The sequence below is a fragment of the Macrotis lagotis genome, chromosome 8 (genome assembly GCF_037893015.1).
Source record: "Macrotis lagotis isolate mMagLag1 chromosome 8, bilby.v1.9.chrom.fasta, whole genome shotgun sequence".
NCBI lineage: Eukaryota > Metazoa > Chordata > Mammalia > Peramelemorphia > Peramelidae > Macrotis > Macrotis lagotis.
This window is the reverse complement of record NC_133665.1, coordinates 53,534,100-53,561,423: the sequence shown is the minus strand read 5'-3', so window position 1 is coordinate 53,561,423 and position 27,324 is coordinate 53,534,100. Positions and strand designations below refer to the sequence as shown.

The 27,324-nt window shown below is 43.5% G+C and overlaps 1 protein-coding gene across 1 annotated transcript; it reads left to right on the top strand.

Annotated features, from left to right (window-relative positions):
* On the top strand, positions 1–26,888 carry FBXL16 (F-box and leucine rich repeat protein 16). The gene is made up of 6 exons (XM_074197084.1): positions 1–342; positions 17,664–18,364; positions 19,906–20,414; positions 21,147–21,231; positions 22,740–22,803; positions 23,226–26,888. The coding sequence occupies exons 2-6, from the start codon at positions 17,678–17,680 to the stop codon at positions 23,372–23,374; spliced, it is 1,494 nt and encodes a 497-aa protein (XP_074053185.1). The 5' UTR covers positions 1–342; positions 17,664–17,677; the 3' UTR covers positions 23,375–26,888.
* The last annotated feature ends 436 nt before the right edge of the window (positions 26,889–27,324 follow it).

Genomic DNA, 27,324 nt, shown 5'->3' with positions numbered 1-27,324 from the left:
AAACACATCTCGCTCCCTGCAAAACGGCTTTATTTATTTTTGGGACGAACCTCCAGCCTTTCCCCCAGGGTGGGGAGAGCTGGAAACAGCAAATTCGGATCCGAGCCGGGAAGCTCAGCTGCTGCCTCAGAAGCCAGGGAGGAGGGGGGTCGGCCTTCCTCGGGCTGGGACCGACCCCGGGACTGCCGGGGACGAGGGGGGCCCCCCGCCTGGCTCCAGCCCTCGCTCCTCTCCTCCTCCCCCCCCCCCATATTTTTCTCCTCCTCGCTTTCATGCTCATCCCCACATGAAGGGAGGACTCCCTGCGGACAGCATGGCATGAGCCCGGAGCCGGCGCCTGAGGTAAGTGAGGGCTGCTCTCGCCGGAGCCGCGGCCGCACAAAGCCCCCAGCGCGGGGTTGCTTTGCTGTCTAGAGGAGGCATCCCACCCAGTGGGGCCTAGGGCGGCCACAATGAGGAGGGGGGGAGGCGGCACGGGGGGGGGGGTACCGGGGCAGCAGCGAGATGGGCTTATGTAATGGCAAACACCCCTTCCTCGCCCCACTCGTCTCCAGTCTGCCCATGCAGACGGGCTCAGGCGATGAGACCCGGCAGGTTATCCCTCCCTTCCCGGCCCCGCTTTAAGGACTTGCTGCTCTTTGGCCCCTCGTTCCGCATAAAGGGGGGGGACCGGCAACCTAGTTAAGGCTTGTTTATTTCTTGACGTCTCACTCCTCCCTGCCCCCCCCCCCCCAAACCATCTCGAATCTTGATTTAGATTCCTCTCTTCTCTAATCTCTGGGGACTCACTTCCAGGAGCACTGTGGGGACTAGGAGCCCAGGAAATGGAGTTGCCAGCCAAGCCCACTGTAGCCAATTGATGGGAAATGGAGTGGGCCAGGATGGAGGTGCAGAATTTCAAAGGCCCGGCTCTTCCCTTTCCCACCATCCATACAGTGGGTGAAGACACTCCAGACTGCATTTCTCTACCCCATTCCTCCCCTTCCCTCCTGCCCCCCCCCCCCCACCGTCAATCTAGTTTTCAGAGGATACTAATATGATAGCTGGTGGATACAATTAAACTCAGAAATGGTGAAAAAGTGGATTTCATGTTTTAGGGCAATTGATTCCCTCAGAAAATTGGAGCTGCTGGTTTGGGGCATGGGTAGGGAACAATTTTCTAATTCATTAAAAAACAACAACAGAGTATGGAGTTTGAAAGGGAGGATCAATTGGGGTGATAGGCAATGAAGGTTGTATTAGAAAATGATGAGGCGGTGAGAGATTTAGGGAAAACTGAGTTTGACATCTCTGAGGCCTGCTCAGAGGGGCCTAAGGCCTGGTCTGTGCTTAACTGGAGGACAGAGATCAGGAAACTGGAGAGAGCTTTCATGGCTCTCTAAGAAACCTGTGCTGTGGACTCTTCAGGTTTGAGGACTGACTGACAAGACAGCCCTCACTAGAGTTCCCACCCCTTGTCCCACTTGCTGCCTCCTTATCTTCCCCTACCCCATTTCTTGCATGCCCCTTTGCCAGTTCTGTTCCCTGCCAGAAAGGGAAGATGGAGGCTTGCTTCTGCTGTGACAGCCTATAAGTCTCATCACAAACAACTCTAGCAGGGGAAAAAGCTTGCTCCTTCCCTAGCTTCTCTTTGGCTCCTCTCCCTTCCCTTTCTTTCCTGGGTCCTTCTAGATAATCTTTGCCCTCCATACTCCTATTGCCCCATATAAGTGAGTAGGGCAGCTAAGGCCACTCACTTTCTTCCATCCTAAGTATAAATCACCCCAAGTTTCCTGATTATACGGCCCTGTCATCTGGTCTTGCTCTTTCCCATAACCCGCCTGATGATGTGAGGTTGCCATAGATGCTCTCTGAGAGTACATACAACTCCAGCCATAGGTTCATTAAAAGAAGGTCAGCAGGACACTGAAAGGGGGGTTGTGTGATACATGACTAGGTTCAGAGGAAAGGTGAGAACCACACAAAAGTTCTGGATGCAAGACCAGAGTTCTGGGAGTAATAGAAAGGAAGAAAAAAAAAAGAATTGAGAAAGGGCAAAGAAAATGGGTATTCTCTTCCTAAAGACTGGGTGTTTGCACTTTCCTGGGGTAAATGGTTGCCCAGGCAATACCAGCCTTGCATGAGGAAGAAGAAAGGAAGGACTTGAAAAAAACAGAAATCAATTCTTGCATTTTTTTTGCAGGATTTTGCCCCTTGGTACCAAGAGCAGTTTGATCCAGGCCTCACACTGGACCTTCTTCTATTGCTCTCCTTGTCTTAGCTTCCTAGGATGTCTGTAACTTGAAAGAAAATGTGTTTCCTTAACAGCTGCCTAGCCCTCCCTAGGCACTATACCCCAGTTGAATTCTTTCCCAAACCCAACTAGGAAGATAGGAAACAAGCATTTTATTTAGCATCTAACTTGTGCTAGGTACTATGTTAAGCACATTTGATCCTCACAGTAACCCTGGGAGATAGGTGCCCTTATTATCCCCATTTTACAGTGGAGGAAACTGGAGTAGATTAAGTGACTGGTGCAGGATCACACAACTAATAAATATCTGAAGTTGAATTTTAATTCAGGACTCCCTCACTCCTTGCTGGTTCAGCACTGTCTACCCACTGATCCACTTAGCTAATTCTGCCTACTGAGCTACCTGCCTTCTCCAGGAATCCTTTGATAGACAGCATGATGTAGTGGATGAAGGGCTAGATTAAGAGACGGGGAGACCTGGATTCAAATCACACTTTTGACGTTTACAGGCTGTATGACTATGAACAAATGATCTCATCTCTCTGAACCTCAGTTTCTTCATCTGTAAAATGATGGGGTTGGATTAGATAACTTGTAGGTCCCTTCCAACCTCATATCTATGATTCTGTTTCCTTGCTTCCTCCTGCATCCCTTCAATAACAATACTTTCCTCTTTAGATCACACTTGTTTTGCACCTCCCTCATGCACCTATGATGTAGTATGACATATTATAGCTATCAGGTATGGTACAAATCCCCCTTGGCAGCTCCATAACAATAGGATCATATTTTTTAACTACCATAAATTTAGAACAATACTAGGCCCACAGTAGGTATTCAATAATTTTTAATTAAATTGAGCTGGAGTGGATTTCATCATAGATTTAGTTCCAATAAGCACTGGAACCCATTCCCCTACTTCAGCAGGTGCCCACTGCCCTTGGCTTAGGAAGAGGAATTTTCATGCCAAGATTCACATGTCAAAATGCCATAGTTAACTTGATCTCTGCCCAAATCTCTCCTATACTTAAGTCATCCATTCCATTCTTATTCCTCATAGAGAAACAAAGGGGTTGTGAAAAAATATTAACCTCAGGATCTACTGATCAATCCATCAACTAGCATTTATTAAATAGCTGCTATATGTCTGGCACTGTTAGGTGCTGAGGATGAAAATGCAAAAGCAAGTCAGTCCCTACCCTCCACAAGCTTGCAGTGTGCTAGGGGATGTGCTATAAGAAAAGAAGAATTTTATAAGAGTTGAGCAGAGTTTTGAGGAGACCAGTGGGCTAAAGCCTTGGAAGTCCAGATTGATTAGGATTTGTAGGTTCAGTACAATCCTCAGAAAAGGGAGGAGGGGACTGGGAGGGGGAATTCATCATCAGTCAAGAGAAAAAAGGCCAACAATTACTCAGGACAGCCCTAATCTATTCCATCCAAAAAATCTCTGTGTTAGAGTAGTGAATGGTCTATCTTCAGAGAGGGAGGAGCAATGGGCAGTGTTGGATGAGAGTTAAGCTTTAAGGGACCTTTAAAAGAGAGAAGCTTTCAGAATAGAAGACAATTGGAAGATAACTTTCTGAAAGAGAACTAAAGAACTCTTGTTTTCCTTTTCTTACTACCTTCTAGGGATTCTTAGGTCAGGGAAGTTTGTTTCTGTGGCCTTCATTCTGGTTGAATTGTCTTTGGCAGCAGCCAAGGCCCCTCTCTTCTGTCTTTCTTCCATGCCATTGCATGAGAAGCTATCAGAGGAATCCAGATATTCAGATTTCCCATTAGTGTGTAGGTAACAACCCTGGAAACTACCTAGGGCTGAAATACCCTGCTGAGTTAACAGAGAAACCAGTCCCCCACCTCACCCTCTCCCCACTTCCAAGACCAGACCCTGATCTTGGTTTCTTCCCACTTTCCAAATAGGCATATGTAGCAAGTCCTTCTCCTTACTGAAATGTATGATTTATTCTTTGTTATGGAGTTTTAATATAGGGTCTCAATCAATACTCAAGACATTATGGTAGAGCTTACTCTTTCCCAAGAGTCCTGGCATGCAGGTGGGGAGTCTATAGCCCCTTGAGAACACTTCTGAGCTGGGGGCGGGAAGAGAGCTCTGCTGTTATGACATCTGTAAAATGGAAGGAATTTTAATGTGCTTTAGTCATGGATTTTCAGTGAAAGTTTCTCAGCTGAGGAGGAAGTTGCCCCCACAATTTTTCTCTCAGCATCCTGGGTGCCCCTTTTTTTCATCCCCTGCCATCTTATTCCCACCATGTGGGAGTTGAAGATTGATGCAAGCTCCCCTAGTCACCCACACCCTCTCAACCCTACCCTATGAGGCAAGGTTCTGCCCAAGCTGCAGGGCCCTGTGGAGAGAGAAAAGATTTGTTGAAAGTAACCTCATCAAAGAAACTTTGGAGGAGAGCTGTAAATGAGAGTGGGCTGATAAAGAAGTCAGAAAAGAGAAGTTTGTCCCATCTTTATCAGCATTCCTCTGAAGGTATGCAAAGTACTTTACATATTTGGTCTAATTCAGGCAAATCTTTCTCAGAGACTGGAGAAAAGATGAAGTCAGAAAGGAGGAGAGAAAGGAATAAAGAGAAGTGGAAGGATTAGTAAGGTTTGGGAAGAAGTTGCAGAGGGAAGAGGGTTGAAGAAAAAGCCTATAGGTATTTGGAGAAAGATAACCTTCTGTCCAGAGCTCAGTAACCTCTCAGTGTGTGGGACAAAAGAAGGAAATCCCAAGGAAGTGAGCAGAGAGGCTGTGAAAGTAGTCAGAGCCCAGAGAAACCATTAATTTATAGAATGGTAATCCAGTACACATGGGAAAAGAATAGGACAAGAGAGGGTGGGAAGAAGTAGATGTTATGTCCTACCTGAATATTTTCTGTGTCCCAACAGAGAGAATTTAAATGATGTGAATGCCAAAGGAAAGACAATGGTCAGAATTTAGCATCTTCCTCTTAGGGGATTGTCTGTCTGAGAGAAAGGGTCTGGGTTCCAGGCTCCGCAGACTTCAGAGAAATAGTTAAGGCTCAACTCTTACTTTTCTCTCTGTGGGTCTTACTTGGGACTCCTCCGTGAGATCAGCCCTCACAACTCTTGTTGCAAGCATGTAGGTAGTTGGTGGTCAAGCCCCATCTTGAAAAAGGGGAATGGGGAAGTTAGTATTACATTTCCCAAGGGGGGAATCTCTTAGCAGGCAAAAAGGGCAAGTAACAATGGATGGTAGCATACTGGCAATTTCCAGCCCCAGGACTAAAGAACTCTTGGACCACTGATCGAAGAACTTTGACTATAATTTCTTACCTAAACATACTCTTAACAACTCACTTAGTCATCAACCTTCACATTGGTATACCAGCATCTCATTAGTATCCGTCATAATCTCTGACCATTGTACTATCACTCTAATGTCTAACATCTTTTTTCATTATGGGATCACCCCCTAAAGAAGCTCAAATAGTAGAGTGATCACTTAGTATGCATCTTCTAGTGGCTTTTTAGGTAAGTAGTTGATATAGTGGATAGGGCACTGAATTTGAAATCAGGAAGACCTGAATTCAAATCTTCTCTTAGCCACTTACTATCCGTATGACCCTGGACAAGTCACTTAACTTCTATTTGTTTCACTGTCACATTTATCTCCCAGGATTGTTGTGAGGATCTCACCATAATAATTGTGAAGCTCTTAACAGAGAGCCAGGTAGAGTAAATGCTATATAATTGTTAGCTATTATTATTTTTTTTATTAAAGTGCTTTGCACACTTTAAAGCACTATGTAAATGATAGCTCTCCTTCTTATCTTTATCTTTCTCATAGTTATACTATGACATTTGCAATGTCTTTATTGTCCTGGTGCCATCTCACTAACATGTGTAACATCCTTCTAACAGCTACTGCCTCCCTTACCTGAACTTGTTGTTCCTCAATTAGCTACCGCTTTCCCAGGCTCCTTCCACTGCCCCAGATTAGTTCAGTCATAGGGAAAGATTCCCCAACATGGGGACTTTCTTGTTGCATAAGACACCTTTCTGTATTTCCCTTTAGAGCCCTCTTCATTCTACCCAAAGACCCACAAATTCCCAGTTCATCAATGTTCCCTTTGTCAATGGGGAGATCAACAAGAATATGTAGGATGGTTCTGAGATTCGCAGAATTTAAAGAGTTGGGAGCAGCTTCAGGAGTATAATAAACGTCATTTACTGAGCTATCTCTTGGGCATTTGAGTGAAAAAAATTCATTGTTTCTCCAGGAAAGATCTTAAGAGCTAAATCTCTTCTCCCAACACACTTTATCCTAAATCACAATCAAAAGATAACATCTACCAAGGCAGAGGTGAGCATGACTCCATAAAAGAATCCATGAGTCAATTGGGAAATAAGATTTTTAGATATAGATATATTATATATGTGTACACATATACATACATGGACACAAACATACATCCATAGAATAAGGTCTGGGGAACTCAGCTCTTATTTTATTTCAGGAGCTCATATAGAGAACAGAAACTTTTTGAAGTTTGTACATTATTCCCCTCAATGCCTAATCCTGGGATATAGAGGAAACATAAGTTGCAATACTCCTACCCTCATGATTTGTAGGAGAAGTAGCAACAGAAAGTTAAGTGTATGTCCTTATATTTTGTAACCTATCCCTGTACCACTCTTAGACTCTTCCCTACAGTGTACAAAAAATTATCATTTACACATTGCCACCTGGGAAATAGAGGCAGAGCAGACTGAACAATGGAGAAAGAAACTGCCCAGGGTTTGACTGTCTTGAAAAATTTCTCTCTCATGATATAAGCTCCAGAGTTGAGACTTCTGTCCACATGCTGTGGATCTCAGCCCAATATGCTTAAGAGGCACAGAATGCTAAGAGCTATGATTTGCTTCCCCTGGTACTTTGACAGTACTTCTGTTCATGTCATGCTGTTTGAACATTGAATTTAGAATCAAGTGATTTGAGTTTGAGCCCTAGCTTGGCTACTTACTAGTTGTGTGACTTTTAACAAGTCAATTTTCTTTCAGCTTGAATTTCTTCACCTGTCAAATGGTGATCTTGCAGAACCTGTCTCTCAGAGTTTTGGTAAGGAAAAAAAAATTAGTAAGCTTTAACAGCATTACATAAATGGAAAGGGGGGGGATTTTTTTGAGGAGGAACTGACACTTTGGGTTTCCTCTCAGTTTATAATCTTTCCTAGAGATACATTGGATAGAGAGCTGGAGTTGAGATAGGAAGACTAGAGTACAAATCCTATCTCAGATACTTTTTAGTTATGTGACCCTGGCACTTTTTAAATCTTTCTGAGGTTCACTTTTCTCATCAGTAAAATGGGTATAATAAGAGTACCACCAATCTCACAGGATTGTTGTGAGGATTAAATAATTAATTTAAATGGGTTTTGTAAACCTTAAAACCCTCCACAAATTATCCTTCTGCCTTTGATTACAGGAGTCAAGAAAAATAAGCTGGGGGTGGAGGGGAGATATTAGAATGTGATAGCAATATCTTCCTTACAAAATCTAGTTAGTCCCTTATGGCAGCACCTACTTCAGTGCCAGAAATAGTTAGAAGCTTATTCATTCATTCATTCTTTATTAAGATGATCATAATCTTGATGACGGCCCATTATAACACCCAGCTGACTCTTCTTGGGGTCAAACCATGCTTACTAAGACACTGACTTACTGTGTGACCTTGGACAAGGCACTTTCCCTCTTCTAGACCTCTGAATAATAAGGAAGTGGACTCCACAGACCACCTCTGTCATCTTAGAAAGATTCTATTCTAAGCCTTCAAGCAGCAACTCTATTTTCCCTGTGCACCTAGACATTTATTTCAGCACTTTTCTTCCTAAAAGTTCATTTTATTCTAATAAATGGGAAGGGGGAAGGGATTGAAAGGTAGCAAATAGGCCAACTTAGATACAGAAGAAACAATCACTTATCTAGAATCTGACAGTAGAGCAGTTGCATAACCAGTATGTATCAAATACCTATGTGTAGGGGGATAACCTCTACAAATAGATACATAGGTACGAACACATTCCATACTATCACCACTCACTGTATTACCCTCCAGAATTGTTCTGTAGTCTTAGGGACTGTCCCTTTCTGCTTCCCATTGTCTGATGTAGTTGTTGAGAATCCATGGGCCCATGCCATTTAAAGAGCTGGTAGCATGTGGCGTAGCCAGACCCAGGCTGGCAGAATAAAATCAAGATGGGAAAACAGCACGGGGGAACTCAATAGTGAGGACAGGAGGACTCTCCACTATCATAGGCTCGGGAAGGAGGTTTAACACCCAGAGCAGGGGGTTAGAATGTCTCCTGGAAGAGGCAGCAAATGTGGGGGCAGCTTGAACCCCAGGACTCTGGCAAGAGGTTGCTCGGTATTCTTCCACAGTCAGTCTTAGCCAATGTCCTTCTCTGAGTTTTGGAATATTTGTCGTTGTTGTTTTCCCACAAAATGAAGCCATTTGTCTGACTAGATCAGTGAAGAGTGTGTATAGTGTGTGTGTGTGTGTGTGTGTGTGTGTGTATGTACAAATGTATGTTCATATGACATTTTGTGCTGTGTTTTAGACATAGGAGAGGTATGTACAAAAACATATATACATATGTAGAACTACATACATGATGAAGCAAAGAAAAAAAAAGACTGGCCTTTGACAAGTAATGTCAGCTGTCTGAGACTGAATTTTCTCATATATAAATCAGAGTCATTGGGCAATCTCTAGGGTCATCTCTAGCTTTAAAAAAGCTTATATTTATCAAGAGACTTCTGCACCGCAACTCATTCTAGTGTCATTTGTCCCCTCAGGAAACAGAAACAAAGAAATGAAGTGATTTACCGATGGTCACCCAGATAATAAATGAGACAATCAGAATCTGAACTGTTATCTCTGATTCCAAGTTCAGTACTCCTGTCACACCTCTGGAACTATGAGTATAAAAGTCCTTCTTATCCTCATTATTCAGAGTATTTAAAATTTTTGAAATCTTTAAGCTTCCAGGATTATTTCCATTTTGGTTCTTTTTTGGGGATCTTACTATTTACCCTTCCCAAGTTCTACTTGAACTGCTTTACCTCTGCTCCTAGAGTACCTAACCTGCTGAGATTGAATTTCAAATTGTTTTGGTCCTGCGGCTCCTGCAGCCCCCTCTCTGGGATGCTCTCCAAGGTGCTGGCCCTAGGCCCCGCGGCCTCCATGCACCACAATCCCTGTGTTGCTGTCCATGGTGCTATAAGCAATAAGACTTTTCAAGCTTTCTCTCAGTCATAGTGAACAGGCGTGGCAGTAGACATTTGGGAACCTAGAGAAATCCAGGAGTGGAGGAAAATAAAACTAGATTGGGAACACATATCAAGATCTGTGAATGTTAAAGACTAAGGGAAATATTTCCAGTAAGGAGGACCATTATAAAGGTTTGAAAAGGGTGATAAAAGATTAATAGAGCACACTGTTGAAGAGAAGAGTCAGAGATTCTGGTAAATCCACATGCTCATCAACACACAAGTCCTTCTAATATTTAGAAAGTATTTCTGTAAGATTGTTGTCCTGAAATTGTAATATGTCTGGATATTTGACTAATATCAATACTGAGTTCATAGGATCATAAATTTACTACTATGAAGTCTTTTAGAGGAAATCTAGTCTAAATTTCTCACTTCAAAGATGAGAAAGCTAAGACCCAAACAGGTTGTCATTTTTCCAAGATCACATAGTTAGTAAATAGCAGATCTGATATTTGAACTTGGGGTTGTCTCTAAATCTAGCATGGTTTTTACTGTACCATTTTATTTATCTGCACTTTTTTTGGAAAAGATAAAACAATATTTGAATATTCCAAGGAAAAAAATCTGAATCTAAAATTTTCAGCTTGACATGCCTGCAGTTATATATGGTTCAAAACAATGCAGAAAGAATCAGTTTGACCTCTGAGAGATAACCCTGGGGCATCATTTCATTTATTTCCCTGATCATAATTTTAAAATAATCCTAATAATATTTGCAAATATTATTATCCCCATTTGGAATTTTATGGGATAATGAGACTCAGAGGTTAAATAACATTCTCATGGCCACACAAGCATTAGGACCAGGATTTGAAGCCTGACACTAAATCTTGTGCTCTTTTTAACCATGCCATGCTTTTGAAAACTTAAATCCTGACTGCACATATTCTATCTACTGACTCTATGTTTACTACTATCTTTAACTGTTAAATGAGCATATAAAAATATTTAAAAGTAATTCATAGAATCATAGCATATTAGATTTGAAAGGGAATTTAGAGGTAATTTAATCCACCTCCCTCATTTTATAAATGAAGGAACTGAAATCATCTAGCTAAGTGGCAAAGCTTTTGAGCCCCAGTCCTTGGTTTAGTTGTTTTATCTAGTATGTTGTTATTAGGCATCATTAAATAATATGTCAATATGTCAAAATTTAGTAATTTGGTTCTGGTGTGGGAACTACATAGATTCAGATTGAAATCCATTTATAATGTATAGTCTTGGTTTCCTGAAGCTCAAGGAACTTAAGTGGGCTATGGTGACATGGTACCTATGGCCAAGGCACTATTTTAACCCAGATTTTACCAACTTTAAGTCCAGCATTCCATTTACTATACCATGATATCTTTCTCAAATAATAGTGGTAATATTAACAAGTCACATATCTGTATCACTTTATAGTTTACTAAATGTTTTCCTCACAACCCTGGGTCCATATTAATCAATCACCAAGCATTTATTAAGTGCCTACTATATACTGGGCAAAGTGCTTCACGCTGGGCTACAAGGACAAAAGCGAAATACTCCCTGCCCTTAATTTTATATATAATATATATGATATATACAAATACATATATGCATGGATATACATGGATATGGATAATTATATATGAATATATCAGTATGGGATGCAATATATGCATGCATGCATGAATACATGCAAAATGTTTAAACTTTTTTGACAATACTAGCAGCTGGGGTGATCAGGAAATATTTCTTGTAAAGTGGCAATTAACCTGAATATTGAAGGATGCTTGGGATTCTAAGAGGCAGAAGTGAAGAGAGAATGTTCCAGGCATGTGAGACAGCTAGCACAAAGACATGGAGATGGGACATAAAGTGCCATGTGAAGAAGAGTAAAAAAAGCTAGTTTGACTGTCTGAAACCATAGAATACATGAATGGGCTTAATGTTTAAAATATATTTTGAGCCCTGTTTGTGAAGGATTTTAAATGACAAAAAATTAATTTATGTTTGATTATAGAGGTAATATATAGTCACTGGAGTTTGAAAAAGGGTTTGCTATACTCAGATCCTAACTTTGAGAAAATCATTCTGTTAGCTAAGTGGAGGATGGATTGGGAGTTAAGGAAATACACGAAGAGTGGAGATCACTTAGCGTATGTTGCATTTGTCTAGGAGAGAGGTCATGAGGACCTGAATGAATGTAGTAGGAGAGAAGCATATAGATGCTAGAGATATTGTGGAGGTGTAAAGGTAGAAATAACAAGGGTTAGCCACTGATTGGGTATATGGGAATGAAGAAATATGAGGAGTTGAGGAATACAATGAGTTTTAAAAGCTGGGTGACTATTTTTGCTTTAACAGAAATGAGGATGTTCAGAAGATGATTGGTTTGGAGGGAAAGATAATGACTTTGTTATAAATATTTTCAGCTTGACATGTCTGCAGTTATATATATGGTTCAAAATGTCCAGGAATTGGATTGTTGTGTGGAAACTTCCTTCACATATTTGGCAACATGGGATAAATGAAAATGAGGAGTTGAGAATGACACTGAATTTTTTTGAAACTGGGTGACCAGAAAGATGGTAACATATTTGACAGAAATTTGACAGAAATATTCTGACAGAAATACAGAAGTTCAGAAGAGGGATGGGTTTTGGGGAAAACATAATGAGTTCTGTTGTGGACATGTTAAGTTTGAGGAAACCTTCTGAATATACAGTTCAAAATGTCCATTAGGCAGTTGATGATGTAGGAACAGGGCTCAGAAGAGAACTAGGACTAAATATCTCCATAGAGGTTATCTGATGAAGTCACTGATTGAGATTGTATAGAGCTAGAAAAGGAGGCCGGGCTAGAACAGAACTTTGGAGTATACCAATAGTTAGGGCATAAGAATGAGGATGATCAGTCAAAGAAACTAGGAAGGAGTGATCAGATGAAAAGAGAGATGCTCAAGAGAGTTTTAATATATATAAAAACTCAGAGAGAAGAGAAGATTCAGGAGAATAGGGTGGTCAATAGTGTTAAATTCTGAAAAGATTCATAGTACAAGTATTATTCTTCTACAATTTTACAGAGGAGAAAACTGAGACTCAGAAAGAAGTAGTTTATCCTAAATGGCAAAGTTAATGAGTATCAGAGTCAAGACTAGAATCCAAATCTGACTCCTAGGCTTAAACTTTTAAAATTTATTTTATTTTATTTTTTCCAATTACATATAAAGATAATTTCAAAATTCATTTTTTGGTGAGATTTTGAGTTCCACATTTTTCTGTCTTTCTCTCTTCCCTCTCCCTCCCCATGACAGTGAGTATAGATTATACATGTATAATCATGTTTAATGTATTTCCATATTATGGAAATAATTCCATAGTCATGTTGTGAAAAAAGAATCATAATAAAAGGGGGAAAACAAGAAAAACCATAGAATACATTTTAAAAAGTGAAAATAATATGCTTTGGTCTGCATTAAGACTTTGAGATGTAAGGAAAGAGGGGAGAAAGAGGGAGATGGCTATGGAATTCCTGTAAAGAGTCTTCCTAATTCTGGAGTGTAAAACTGGCATTTTTAGCAAGAGCCTCACATTCCTAGATTTGGCATGACTTCTAGTTACCTTCAAGTTATTAAAAAAAAGAATTGGTATGGCAAATGGTGAGTAGCCATAGAAGAAGAGAAAATCCAGGCTTTAAATTTTTAATTCTGTGTGTCCTCTAGCATTAGCATCTTTCCTGTTTATAGTCTTCTATTCCTGCTATCTATGACCTCCTTCTTGCTTCCGAAATGGTTTATAAAGATTTATAAAGTGCTTTTAGATCCTCAAATCTCAGCTGCTGTCTGTTGTCACAAGACCTTGCCAAAAAAGATGACACTGTGTTCCCAGCTAATTATTTCTGAGGAGAGGGATTCAGGGAAACCTTGTAGCAATTTAGTGATTATAACCAGCATATGGATATCTTTTTAATCCTTTGTTCTGTACATCCTTTCACTCCCATGTCTTAAGAACTAATAGAATGTTAAAGGAGGAAGGGATCTGAAAGGTCATTTAGTCCAAACTCTTCATTTGCCAATGAAGAGAGAGAGAGAGAGAGAGAGAGGTCCACACTGAGGAGATGACTGGGTTAAGACTACAGTCAATAAGTGACAAAATAGAGCCTTGAACTCAACTTGTTAGATTCTACGGTTTCTTCTACTTAGTATTTCTTGCTATTGGGGGCAGTAAGGGAAACTAGAAAATGCCAGCCTTCTTCCCCCAGAGAAGTGAGGAACTTACAACTTAGGGAAATTCTCCTTACCCACACATTAAAAAAACTATTAGAGAATAATAGCAATTTTCAATCAAGTGTCAAACAGGATCATATGGATTGAAGTCATAGGAGAGAGGGACCAGTATTGAACTGGATTTTTAGGCTCCTGAAAGAGCCTCTGACCCAAAAATAAACAGAAATTCTATGCCTATGTCTCTGCAGATGGGTTTGAAATCATTCCAAGCTATAGGTGTAACTGGCTATTTAAGGAGCCCAGGGAAAAGTTTCTTATTCTCAAGAAAGTCAGCAGGAGACCAGGATCTTGGTTACTAAGGCCATTCTCATCACCAGCTCTTTATTTCCCATTGAAAGGCCTAACTCTGCAAAGATGGCACAAAAGGTTGCTGGGAAAATGATTATGTGGCCCCAAAAGGGGTATTGGGCTTCTGGTCAAGGTTAAGCAATAGGAGTGAGTCACTGGCAGATTAGAGCTCTCCATCCCTAGGCAAATACTTCTCAGTTAGAGAATTCAAAGGCCAGAATGAGAGGCGGGAGCCAGGAGAGTCCTTCTCTTCAGAGTAGGAGTCAGAGAGGAATTTGCTATGGGACCACAGCAGGAATGGCAGTAATCATGCCAGCTAATTATCCAGCCCTTTTCATCCTCAGTTCACCAAGTGCCTAATCCCCACTACCCCCTCTGAGTTCAATAGCCAGGGAGGATTTATAGAGGAAGAAACAGAAGCATAGAAGAGCTAAATAAGTTACAAACTGGGCTTCAGCATGCCTAGTTTGGGAAGGAACAGAAAAAAAAGGTTTTAAACTCTGTCCTCCAACCCTACCAATTCCAATTCCGGCTCTTTGGACTGAAACTTTGCCCATCATCCTTTTTTTTTTTTTTAGGTTTTTGCAAGGCAATGGGGTTAAGTGGCTTGCCCAAGGCCACACGACTAGGTAATTATTAAGTGTCTGAGACTGGATTTGAACCCAGGTACTCCTGACTCCAGGGCTGGTGCTTTATGCACTGCTCCACCTAGCTGCCCCTTTGCCCATCATCTTAACTAAGGTCCATGTAAGAAAGAGAAAGATTATTTTTGATCAGTTCCTCTCTTGATTTACTCCTTTTATCTTCTTTTGGACTCTAGGTTATGTAACTACCAAATGGGAAGAATAACCTCCACTGCTCTCCAAGAAATTGTGAGAGTGAAGAGAGTGTTTCATTTCAGTCAGTCTATATTTATTTATATTCAGGACCAAGTGCTAAGTGATATGAAAGGCTACCAGTTCTCTTAGAATCTAGTCTAGCTGGGAAGATAAACAGAACATGCCTAGTAAGCCCCTAATAAAAGTTCGTTGAATTGAATAACACATAATACAATGTAGAATGTAATGCATATCCTAAAAGAGATAGAAAAAAATGCTATGAGAATTAAGAAGACAGAGAGATTACTCCCTCTTGGAAGGATCAGAAAAGACTTCTGGGAGAAGAAAATGTTTTGGCTTGGCCTTGAAATATTGGTAGAATTTGGGCAAACAGATTTTGATTGTCCTTAGGGCACTCCATGTGGAGGTAATAGTGCAAGTAAAAGCTTGGAGATAGGAAACTATGGAATGTGTTTAGAGAACAAAGAGGAGTCTATTTAAGATAGCTTTGTGCTAGGGAGCAGCACATAAGGAAAAGGAGGGTGGGGCTAGGTCATGGAAGGCTTTGGAGGCTAATGAGTTTGGCTTTCATTTAATGGGCAAAAGGGAACCACTGAAGAGTGATGTCTATAAAGGCAGGGAAGCAACTTAGTAGCAAAACCTCTAATAAATGTAATAAAGTTACTTTTGGATTATATTTAGAATGGTCAGAATTATTCTTAATCCATGGTACTCACAGCTTCTACACTGTGACTAGCCTTCGGAGAGGGAGAGAGAAGGGGTGATGCTTTCTGAGACAATGAGAAGATGTAAAGGACTCTGGTAACTGCTCAGGAGAGGATTCTCTTCCTGTTGTGGATGCTGTCTCACATCTCTGCTTGAGTCAGAAACCAGGGACTGCTAAGAAAGCTCAGATTGGCTTTTGTGCCCAAGAGCTTGAGGATGAAGTTGAGGGTGGGGGCGAAATCAGCTGTGGCAAAAGGAGGAGGTGGATCCCCAAGTCTGGCTCCAGTTTGACTCATCCTCTGTCATCACCCCCACCCCTAGGCAGGGAAATGGAGGCCCAGATCGAGGAGGGGTTTCCACCAATATTGCTTAGTCTTTTTGACCATACTGAGACAGCTTCCAGGTGGTCCTCCAGGGCTTAACAGATTTCTTAGCATATCAGTCTACTCTCCAGGGGCTTTTGTCACTACCCCTCCTTGGAAAAGTGCAGGAAAGAAACACTCCTTCTTGGCCTGCAGCCCTCTCCTAGTCTGACTTCTTCTCATCACGTTATCTCGGAGTAGGATTTGGTTACTGTTGTTTCTTGAAGCTTGACTAGGTACTGGGGTAGGATGGGTTGTTATCCCTGGGATTGGTTTTAGGGAACAGGAAAGGGGAACTTTGCTCCAGAAAGTAGTCACAGAATGCCCATGCCCATGGCTTGACATTCTTACTAGGCCAGGTTAGGACATTCAGCTGGGTCTGGGTTGAGATGGTATCCTGGGTGGGGGAAGTCTTTGATTCCTGGAAACCAGCTCTGATATAGGGCTGAGCTAGGCTGGAGGAGCCATGTGATAAGAAATCAATGGCAACAAAGGGAATCTGGAGCTCTAGTCACCCATCTCCTAGTCATCGAATTTTAGAGCAGGGGCCTGGACTTGCCACAGGATTCTTGTCTTCCAATCTTAAGCTCATATTTAGAATTTGAGAGAGACTTCTGGCAGAGGTAAAAGTGACTGGGGTGAGGGAAGCGGTGGGGAGGAAAGGGAATAGACTAAGGGACAGATGGGAAGAAACCTCTCTCAGTTTTCCTGTATCCAATTTCAGTCTCCAGGGACCAGGAGTCTGTCCATACCACACCAGGTGGGATAGCCCACCTGTCACCAGGACTAAGTGGGGGTTGGAGTACCTTGCGGAGGAGGAGGAGGCATAGGACTAAAGCAAGGTTCCTCTTGGAGGGGGGAGGGGAGCAGCATATGTAAATCATCTCTCTTGGCAGGATGGACTTTCTCACTTTGAAATGAAATCCTCTCATATCCCAGGATCAGCTCAGGTTCTTGTATACCCTCCTTCTGGGTCTCACCCTTGCCACCCACCTCCCCCACACCAAGGAAAGCTCAGGTGGGGTGAGGAATACAGGTCATTTGAAACATCTATTGGTCATCTTCATAGCAATTACAGGACTGATCTTGGTTGAACTGGGACAGGGATTTCTCTGGAATATTTTATGGTGGGATATCCCCCCCCCCACAACTGTGTCCCCCTACAGTATGTACATGCAATTCATTAATTTAGTCTGAGCGGTCCTAACTGGGGTTTGGTTGACCCCAAGGGATCTTTTCCCTCCATCATTTCTTATTCATTTCTGGAAGAGTTCACTGCTTTAGGGAGAACTGCAAAGGATCGCTTTTTCTACTGTTCTAGTTCCACCATTCAGAATCCATTAGCCACAGGACCCCAAGCATTTTCTGTCTCCTTGAGGATAAGTCTTCACTTGGGTGCCTTCCAGAGACTTGGAAATTTTAAATCAGTCTTCTGCAGATAACTACACCTTTTCTCTAGGCTCTATAACCTTTGTATTTTTCTCTTTCCTTCAAATGGAGTGAGAAGAGAGGATCCCAATCTGTTAAACAGTTCAAGATGCTGATGTTAGGTCCAGGTTTCCTCAGAGCTCTTAGATTCAACAGATGTTGAGTATCCCAACTGTCTCTAACCTACACCAAGATTCCCCTCCTTTTCCCTCCTTCACTAGACCCCTGCCTCTTCCAATTTCCTGTTCTATCTACAGAGTGAGTGTGGAAGATGTCGAACCAGAGCGACGGCAACACCAAGCCCCCATGCTTGCCCCGGAATGGCCTGGTAAAACTTGCCAGTCAGCCCAACGGCCTCAGCTCTGCCAGCATCACCAAAGGGACTCCAGCTGTGAAGAACCGACTCTGCCAGCTGCCCCCTGTGCCTGCCCTCACCAGCCCAGCCTTCCCAGTGCCCACCGAACGATCCCTGCCCAGCCTGGCGTCCCCCCTCTCCTTAGCTGCCTTGGCAGGCGGGCCATGCCCCTCCTCCGAGCCCCTTGCAGCTGGACTGTCCTCTGCTGAGAACCCTGGCCAGGCTCCTGCATCCCCCACAGAGAGGCAGCCCCTGGCTGTGGATGAGAAGATCCTCAATGGCCTCTTCTGCTACTTCTCAGCTTGTGAGAAGTGTGTGCTGGCTCAGGTGTGCAAAGCCTGGCGGAGGGTGCTCTACCAGCCCAAGTTCTGGGTAGGCCTCACTCCAGTCCTGCATGCCAAGGAGCTATACAATGTGCTTCCTGGTGGGGAGAAAGAATTTGTGAACTTGCAGGGTTTTGCCACTCGTGGCTTTGACGGCTTCTGCCTTGTCGGTGTCTCGGACCTGGACATTTGTGAATTCATTGACAACTACTCCCTGTCAAAGAAAGGTGTCAAGTCCATGAGCCTCAAGCGTTCTACTATCACCGATGCTGGACTAGAGGTAGGAGCTATAGGTTTATGGGTAAAGCAGGCTTCATGCCAAGCCTGCTGCTAGGCAGGGTAGAGTTCTCTGAGAGGCAGAGGAGAGGATAGGACAGGAGAAAGGACTGAGAATCAGGCATCACAAGGAGAAGCCTGGAGAAGGGTAGAGAAAGGAACTGAATGCTCCCCACACACAGCCAGTAGTAAAAATGGGCATAACTATAGAATTTTGGACATGAAGAATCACTACTGATGGATGAATTTAGGAAAGAAGTAGGTAGTGGGAAAGAAGAGCATTGGGATATAGTAGAATGATCTAGCTAGGAGGTGCTGGACTCTGGACTAGAGAAATTTATAGAATCAGAGAATTTAGAGTTTTAAGTGACCTTTAGGATCATATAGTCCAAATCCTTCATTTTTAATTGGATTTATGATTTCATAAACATACAATACTAACTAAAGGGAGTTTTCAGTGAGGGAATGTCAGTTACTATTTTGAAATTTCTCCTTTTAGAGACTTGCAGGGAGAATGAGAAGTTAGATGACTTGAACAGGGTCACATAACTGGTATGTGTCAGAGTAGGGACTGGGTATCTCTGATTCCAGGGCTGATTTTCCATCTATGCCATCCTGTCTAAATGTAGCCCTAGCTGTGTGGCCTTGGGCAAGCCACTTAACCCCATTTGCTTTGTAAAAACCTAAATAAAAAGTTAAGTAGTCACATCAGCAGATGATAGCCATTTATTCACTCGTTCTTTTTTTTTTTTTTTAGCAAGGCAGATGGGGTTAAGTGGCTTGCCCAAGGCCACACAGCTAGGTAATTATTAAGTGTCTGAGACTGGACTTGAACCCAGATACTCCTGACTCCAAGGCCGGTGCTTTATCCACTACGCCACCTAGCCGCCCCTTCACTCATTCTAACTAACAATAGTCTTCATGGAGCACCTAGTAAATGCTTAGTTCAGTAGTGGGGTGAGGCATGGCTAGTCAAAATTGTTGATCCAAAGAAGTATAAAACATGGTCTCTGTCCTTGGAGAAGGGAGATAAATCATATGCACATGGAAAGTTGAACATTGGTGCCATATACTATTGGTTAAGGGTCCTCAGTAAATACTTCAAAGAGGTGTCCAGAAAGAGAAATTACTGTCACCTGAAGTGATATTTGAAAGAAAGAGGAGGTAAAACTCAAGCTGGGATTTGAAGAAGGGGAAGGGAAGCGAGAGCTAAAGAGGGCTTTTCACATAGGAGTGTATGACTGAGCAAAGGATTAGAGCAAAAAATCAAGGAGTTTCCAGGGATAATGACAAGAACCTGACTAAAGCAGAGGGTACCTATACAAATTCGATTTGGAGACCCTAGCCATTTTTCTCCAAGTCCTACAATGGCATAGGGATCTAATCTAAAGATCAAGATGACTGAAGTCATCAGGCTATGGTTCTGTTGGCGCTAAGTCCTTTGAAGAGAGGTAGCAAAGGGGTTTGGGGATCCCAAATGAACCTGACATAGGGAGGCAGAACTGAGTTCCCTAACATTATGCTTCCTGCCATGCCCCTTCACAGGTAATGCTAGAGCAGATGCAAGGAGTAGTTCGCCTGGAACTGTCTGGTTGCAACGACTTCACAGAGGCAGGATTGTGGTCCAGCCTCAACGCCCGAATCACATCATTGAGCGTCAGCGACTGCATCAATGTGGCTGACGATGCCATTGCCGCAATTTCCCAGTTGCTGCCCAACCTGGCTGAGCTGAGCCTGCAAGCGTACCACGTCACGGACACAGCCCTGGCCTACTTCACGGCCAAGCAGGGCTATACCACCCACACCCTGCGGCTACACTCCTGCTGGGAGATCACCAACCATGGCGTGGTCAATATGGTGCACAGCCTGCCCAACCTGACTTCCCTCAGTCTCTCTGGTTGTTCCAAAGTCACGGATGACGGGGTGGAGCTTGTGGCAGAGAACTTACGAAAGCTTCGAAGTCTTGACCTATCCTGGTGCCCCCGGATTACTGACATGGCCCTGGAGTATATTGCTTGTGATCTACACAAACTTGAGGAGCTGGTGCTGGATAGGTATGCTCAGGTGGGGCAGGTGGGAGCCAAAAGAAAAGGCAAGAATAGTACAGGTGAATGAGCACAACCTTCGGCCCCAAACTCCAGTGCCTCTGTTATTCTGAGATGAACATTCCGATCTCTGGTACTTAGGGTCATTCCAGCCCAGGTTGTTGGTAATAAGATCCTGAAATCCCCTGACAGTCTTTGAAAGGAAAGCTGAGCAGAGGATGGGGTAAATCAGGAATCTCTGTAGTGAATAAAAAGATGTGGAAGTAATTTCTTTTTCAATTTATATTTCCAAATCCTTTTAAGTTACAAAGTGCATTTCTACCAGTAGCCCCTGTGAGGTAGGCAGTACAAACATAATCACCATTTTACAGATGAGGAAACTGAGGCTAAAAGAGGGTAAGTGATTCATGTAGGTACACTAGCTAATGAATGAAAGAGCCAAGAACTGAGTCTTCTGACTCCTAGATATTCTCTATCACATTGGGAAGGATAACAAACCTCCCTGAAAGTCCTCTGTTAATATAGGCAAGAAGCTGTATCCAAAGCTTTCCTTGTCAGAACGCTGCCTCCTAGGAAAAAGAAAAGTTGACATTTCCATGGGGCTCATCAAAACTTGAGAAATAAATAGTTCAAGTAATAGGATCCCCATTTAACAGCTGGGACTGAAGGTAGGTTGGAGAGAGAAGAGCCATCTATGTTAAACTTGAACCCAGGCAGATCCCCTTTGGTCTGATCCCACAGGTGTGTTCGAATCACAGATACTGGGCTCAGCTACCTGTCCACCATGTCTTCACTCCGAAGCCTCTACCTTCGATGGTGCTGTCAGGTAGGGATCCCCTTTCTATCATGCTACCTCACAGAAAGTTATGGAGCAAGAGAAGCTTGGATAGGGCCACTTGGACTTCCTTTATTACCTTCAAACTTGTCTCCCCAGAGTCAAGGGTCTTTCAAAGAAGCCTCATAAGAATCATTGGGGTAGTCTCCCTGGATCAAAATCTTTCCCTGGATTTTCTTGTAGTCCCTTATTCCCTCCCCACCCATTTACCCAATCTACGTTATTGCTAAAATAAATTTTTCACCTGGGGTCCTCAGACCTCAAGAATTCCATGGCTAAATTTCATAAACTTGGATAAGGGAAAAATGGATTCATTTCAACAGAATTTATCTCCTTTGTAATCCCGAGTTATTTATTTTATGCACTTAAAAACATTATTTTCAGAGAGTTCATAGGTTTCAGGTGTCTGGCAAAGAGGTCCAGGACACAGAAAGAGATTAAGAAGTCCTGCTTTGGAAGGTTTCTCCTCCACCTCCCTAATCTCTTCACCAAATACATAGAATTACAGAATTGGGAGGTACCTCAGTGATTACTGAGTTCAGCCTGTATCTGAACAAGAATTTTTGCTATCACCTTCCCAGAAAGTAGTCCTTCAACCCTCTTCTTAAAGACCTCCCATGATGGAGAACTCACTACTTATTGAGGCTGTCCACTGACATTTTTGAAGAGTTCTAATTGTTACTCTGGTTATTTCTGATATCATATTGTGGTCAGCTTCCCAATGTCTCCCACCCATTGCTTCTAGCTCTGCCCTCTGGTAGGATAGGTTGCAAGTGGAAAAAGCCCACACGTACTTTCACACATATAGCCTTTGATGTACTTGAAAACAACTGGCATGTCCTGACTGAGACTAGGTTAACTCTGCCCCTTTTCTTCAACCAATGCTCATGTGGCATGGTCTCCAGACCCCTTGCCATTTCCTGGATGTGTTTCCATTTGTAAGCATCCTTCTTCACTGGATACAACACTGCCAATGAGGTCTGACCAGGCAGAATACAAAGGAATATCACCTCCCTTGCTCCAGACATTTCATCTAAATTGATGGAGTTAAATTCTCATTTGTTTTTTGGTTTCCAGGTCATATTGTTTACTCACTGAGCTTGGAATTCACTAATAATTCCTTCCAGGTTTATTTTATATAAATTATTGTTCAGTCTCATCTATCCTACAATATTTATATAATTGAACTTTTAATTTTTAAAATCAATTTGATTGAGATTTTTCATTTTTATATCACCCAAATTTTCTCTTATATCTCCCCATTTCTCCCCCTCAAAGGTCCATCCCTAATAACAAAGGAAATAAAAGAGGAAGAAGAGAAAATATTCAACAAAACTGAGCAACACCTTGAAAGGCAGTTTGTTTTAACCCAAGTATAGAACTTTACAGAAGGAGGTAGTAGGGAGGGGTTATCAGTGGCTGAGTTCTCCTCTTTTTCTAAACACAGGGAGGGAAGGGGAATATGAGAAGGTATTAACCAAGGTCTATTAACTGCACAGGTACAAGACTTTGGGCTGAAACACCTCCTGGCCATGAGGAGTTTGCGCCTCCTCTCTCTTGCAGGTGAGATCCTTCCCCTACACTTTTTACCCTATCTCTCTGCCCCCTGACTACACTCCCTGGTGTGTGGGCATCCTCTAGAGAAGAGGGGCAGGGCTGGAGCTCTGCAGGAGCAGCTTAGTGGGAATGGAGAATAAGTGGCATGCCCCCATCTCCCACCAAAATGAAAAAGTCAGTTCGTCCCTACTTCCCCAGAGATGGGTCTGAGCCTCTCTCTCTTCCTCTAATCCAGAATCTGAGATGTCCCAAGGGACTCATCAAACCTTGGGCTGTACCCCTGCCCCACAGGGGTCAGGCCTAAAGACCTCCCAAGCAGTAGTCTTGAACCCTTCGATTTCCCCAGGCTCTGGGTTAGGGTGGGGGAACTAACTGAAGAGGGTTCTTGTTGCCCCATGCCTCTCATCTGCCCCTCCTCGTGCTTCCAGGCTGTCCCCTGCTGACCACCACGGGGCTCTCTGGCCTGGTGCAGTTGCAGGAACTGGAAGAGCTGGAACTGACCAACTGCCCTGGAGCCACCCCCGAGCTCTTCAAGTATTTCTCCCAGCACCTACCCCGATGCCTGGTCATAGAGTAGAGGCCAGGCTGGGTTTGGCCCATCCACCTTGGGACTTGACCCCTCTTGCCCCACTCAGCTTCCTCTTTTCTCCATTCAGTTTCATTGTCCCACAGGGACCTGGGTCATACTCCACACAGGACCTATGAGTCCTAGGGACCCAGCCTAGCTCTTCCCCTACTCCACCATTGCTCTGCCCTCACCATCCTCTGCGTCAATTTGCCAACAAACTCAAGCCAGGAATAGCTAAGGGAGGAAAGGGGGAGGGCAAGTGGTTTTACTGGCTCAAGCCAGTAGCTGGGGGAAGGAGTGATAGGAGATGGTATAGACATTGATCCTTCCTTTTGACTAGGCTAAGGAGGATGGGCAGCCATAGGAGCTGGGACTCTGCTTCCCACATTCACACATTGCTACTCAGATGCTCAGGAGCAATTTGATCATCCCTACTGCCTTCCTACCCCTAATGCTCTCAGTTACTGCTGTCCCTACAAAACTGGGGTAGGCCAGAGGCAGCTTGGGGATACTATCTTATATGGTAGTACAGCATCTCTCTTTGGTGGTCCTAGAGAAGCATAGGATCACAATTTTAGAGCAGGAAGGAGAAAGTTCCTGCTTTTGAATCCACACACATGGTTGAATGCATACACAAACATATACAGACACACAATACACATGTACAATCTAGGCTCAGACTGATCAGTTTTCTCTAAACCCAAATTCGACAGCAGCCTTGAGGCTCATCCACAGGGCCGCTTTCAACTGTTTGCCCACTTTTACACCCTCCTCTCCACACACATACACACACACACACACACACACACACACACACACACACACACACCCTGAAGCCTCAGGCCTTCCAGCTAAACCAACGGGTGCTGGGCATGGTACCATTTGTCATGGAGGGCTGGTAGACAGAGCCTATCCCCAGGACCCCTCAGGGGTTGATAAATGGCAGAAATTGGGGATAGTTTAGGACTGAGGCTCTGAGTCTCCAGAGCAGGAAAGGCAGAATACCCTGTGGGATGTCAGGAAGAGAAATGACCTCCCACTTTCTCTTTCATCTTGGTTCAGAAATGCTGTTTCCCCAGCAGCAGGTTTGTCCTGTTCTTCAGAGAGAAGGAACCCCTCCTTTTCCTCGACTATGAGCACACACACACATACATGGGTACATATGTGCATGCCCCTCTGCGCCCTGCTCTGCACGCCTGCCCACCATCATGTTCACCCATGCACAAGTCCTGTCCCCCCACCCCACCCCACCCCAGCTCAGGCAGCTCTACCCCATTTCCCCTTAGACCACTGGTCAGAGCAGCCCCTTTGGATCCCAGTCCTGGGTGAAGGTCAAGTGGAAATAGACCCTTAGTGAAGGCTAGCTTTGTTTCAAAAAGTACTGAAGAGAATCCTTAATCTAGGTCTCTGTTCCCTAGGGCAAGAATTAATGGCCTGAGAGTTCAAGGCAAAAGCCACATCTCTCATCTCTCCCCTATTTTTCCCCTTTAGCCTCCTGCCTCTTTCCCTCCCCCCCCCTTCCTTGTTCTCAGATTCAGCTGTCTTCTCTGGCTCCCTTGTTCCCCACTGGGCCCATTTTCAAAGTGAGGCCAAGGGCTTGGCACATCCAGTATGTGTTGCTGGGGGGAAGGGAAGGAACTCACCGAGGCTTTGTTTTTGAACAGAGGCATTTAATTTTTCTGTTCCCATCCCCCCAGTACCTTCCCAAAATCTTGGGGGGAAGGGGGGAGGGGGAGAAATATTGATTTCCCCTCATGGGGAAATTGAAGAATAGTACCACCAGGCAATTTGAATTATCCTGTGTTGAGCATAGAATGAAGCTAAGGGTCTCACTTTTACACCCAACCTAGTTGGTTTTGCTGTTCCATAACCACTGTAGGTCTGGGGTAAGCCAAGGATGTGGTAGGGAGAATGTTCAGGGTCTCCTCTTCAGGTCCTGATTGCTCACTCTCCTTGTTTCAGGGAGCCCCTATTGACTCAGGCCAAATTCCCCCTCCCTTACTCTGGGTTCAGAATTTAGAGCCATTGCCTGAGACAGGACAGCAAGACCACAGATAAATATTGACATTTCCTGCCATACTAGAGGAGAAAGTCTCCTAAAAATCTAAGGATTACCTCTGGGTTTTGCTAGAGGAGATGTGGAAGTGGAAGTTGTGGGTAGGGGTGGTTCTCAATGGATGACTTCCTGAGTATAGTAGCCCCAGATGGGTTCAGACATCTGTCCAGCTAAGGCTCTCTCTTCCTAGTCCATATCCACACCATTGTTGATATGGCTCCTTCCCTTCCCCTTACCTGGATCTCTCATCCACAAAGATGGGACAGGCATGTGCTGAGCATTGTCTCCCTCTTTCTCCACTCCCTGCCTCCTGGGACAGGAGTCACCAAACTGGGGACTGGGAACTGAAGACTGGAGCCTAGAGCTAGACCTCTCCCCTCCTAGGAAGAAGCTTCCATTGGGTTCTCCAATATAGCTATGGATACTGTAATAAGCTCTCTCTGTCCACCAAGCTTCCAAAAGTCCTCTCTGCTTTGAGGGCCAATGGGACAGGCATGGGTTTTTTCAGCACTGCAATTCAATCTTAATGTCTTCAAGCTTTGGGGTTTGGGAACCATTGACACACAACCCTGTCCAGGCTGGGATCCTGACCCTATAAGCTCCCAAGGACAACTCCAACCAGCAACTCTGATCTTCCACAGCATCATGGGGAAAAGGGCTTCTTTATTGGCCACCCCTGACCCAACTTCTTCCCCACCCCACTCCACCCACCCCAGATGGTCTCTGGTGATGGCCGCATAAGCTCCTAAACCATTTGGAAGTCCTGGATTCTGGAATCGAAAGCTGGCACCAGCCTAGCAAGAGAGCTGAGGAGGGGAAGTTGGGTTCCCTCCCGTTCCAAAGAGGAGATCCCCAGGAGACACTGCTCCTCCTCACCTCATCCTGGGACAGACATCATCCTGGGAGTGAAGAAATTATTTCTGATTGGAAGAGACGAACTTATCCCTAAAGCTTTACCCCTCCTCCCCCCAACTCCTCACCCCAGAGAGAGAGAGAGCATGAGAGAGCATGAAAGAGAGCAAGAAAGAGTGAGAGAGTGAGAGAGAGAGAGTGAGAGTAAGAGAGAGAGAGAGAGAGAGAGAGAGAGAGAGAGAGAGAGATACTGTTGAAGTGAAACAGAGAAATGATTTGACAGCCCAAAGATTTTTCCTGTATCCTCAGAGCCAGACCATCTGGCCTGGGGTTCCGGGCTGACTTGGTTCTAAGCCAGTTTTCTCAACCCCCCCTCCTCTGCTATGTGCCCCCTGGGGTCAGGGAGGGGAATGGGAGAGGTGTTCATTGGTCCAAAGTATTAAAGTAACTGAAGCTGTGATATTTCCAACTACTGTAGGAGGAAAATAAAAGGGAGATAGGAAAAAAAAAATCAACCCTGAAAACCATTTTCTTACTGTACATAACAACCTCATTCTCCTGTATATGCGGAAGATATAACCTTATATTTGGTAAGTGTTTCTTGTGCTATTTTATCACGTGATCTGTTTATAAAAATATATATTAAAAAAAGTTGTAAAAACACCTGTGTTTAGCCTTTTCTTGATCTTGATAGAGCTGCTGTTTGAGAACTCACGCTCTGAGAAGGGAACAATTCACTGCTCCTCCTCCTCATCTAAATGTTATTAGCCTAATAATTACTATTAACTACTTGTGTAGTACTCCAGGGAGATAAGGCAGATATTCTACACATTTTATAAATGAGCAAACAGATAAAATATTTTGTAAAATTATAATTACTCAATTATGTATTTATATAATATGCATTACATATACATACATGCGTACATATATATTAGTCATATAGCCTAGTCTCTGCTATCTGGATGTTAGGATGAAAAAAGGAACAGATTATGAATTAGAAGACAGGGTCAAATCTCATTTTCATTACTAACTCACTGTGTGACTTTGG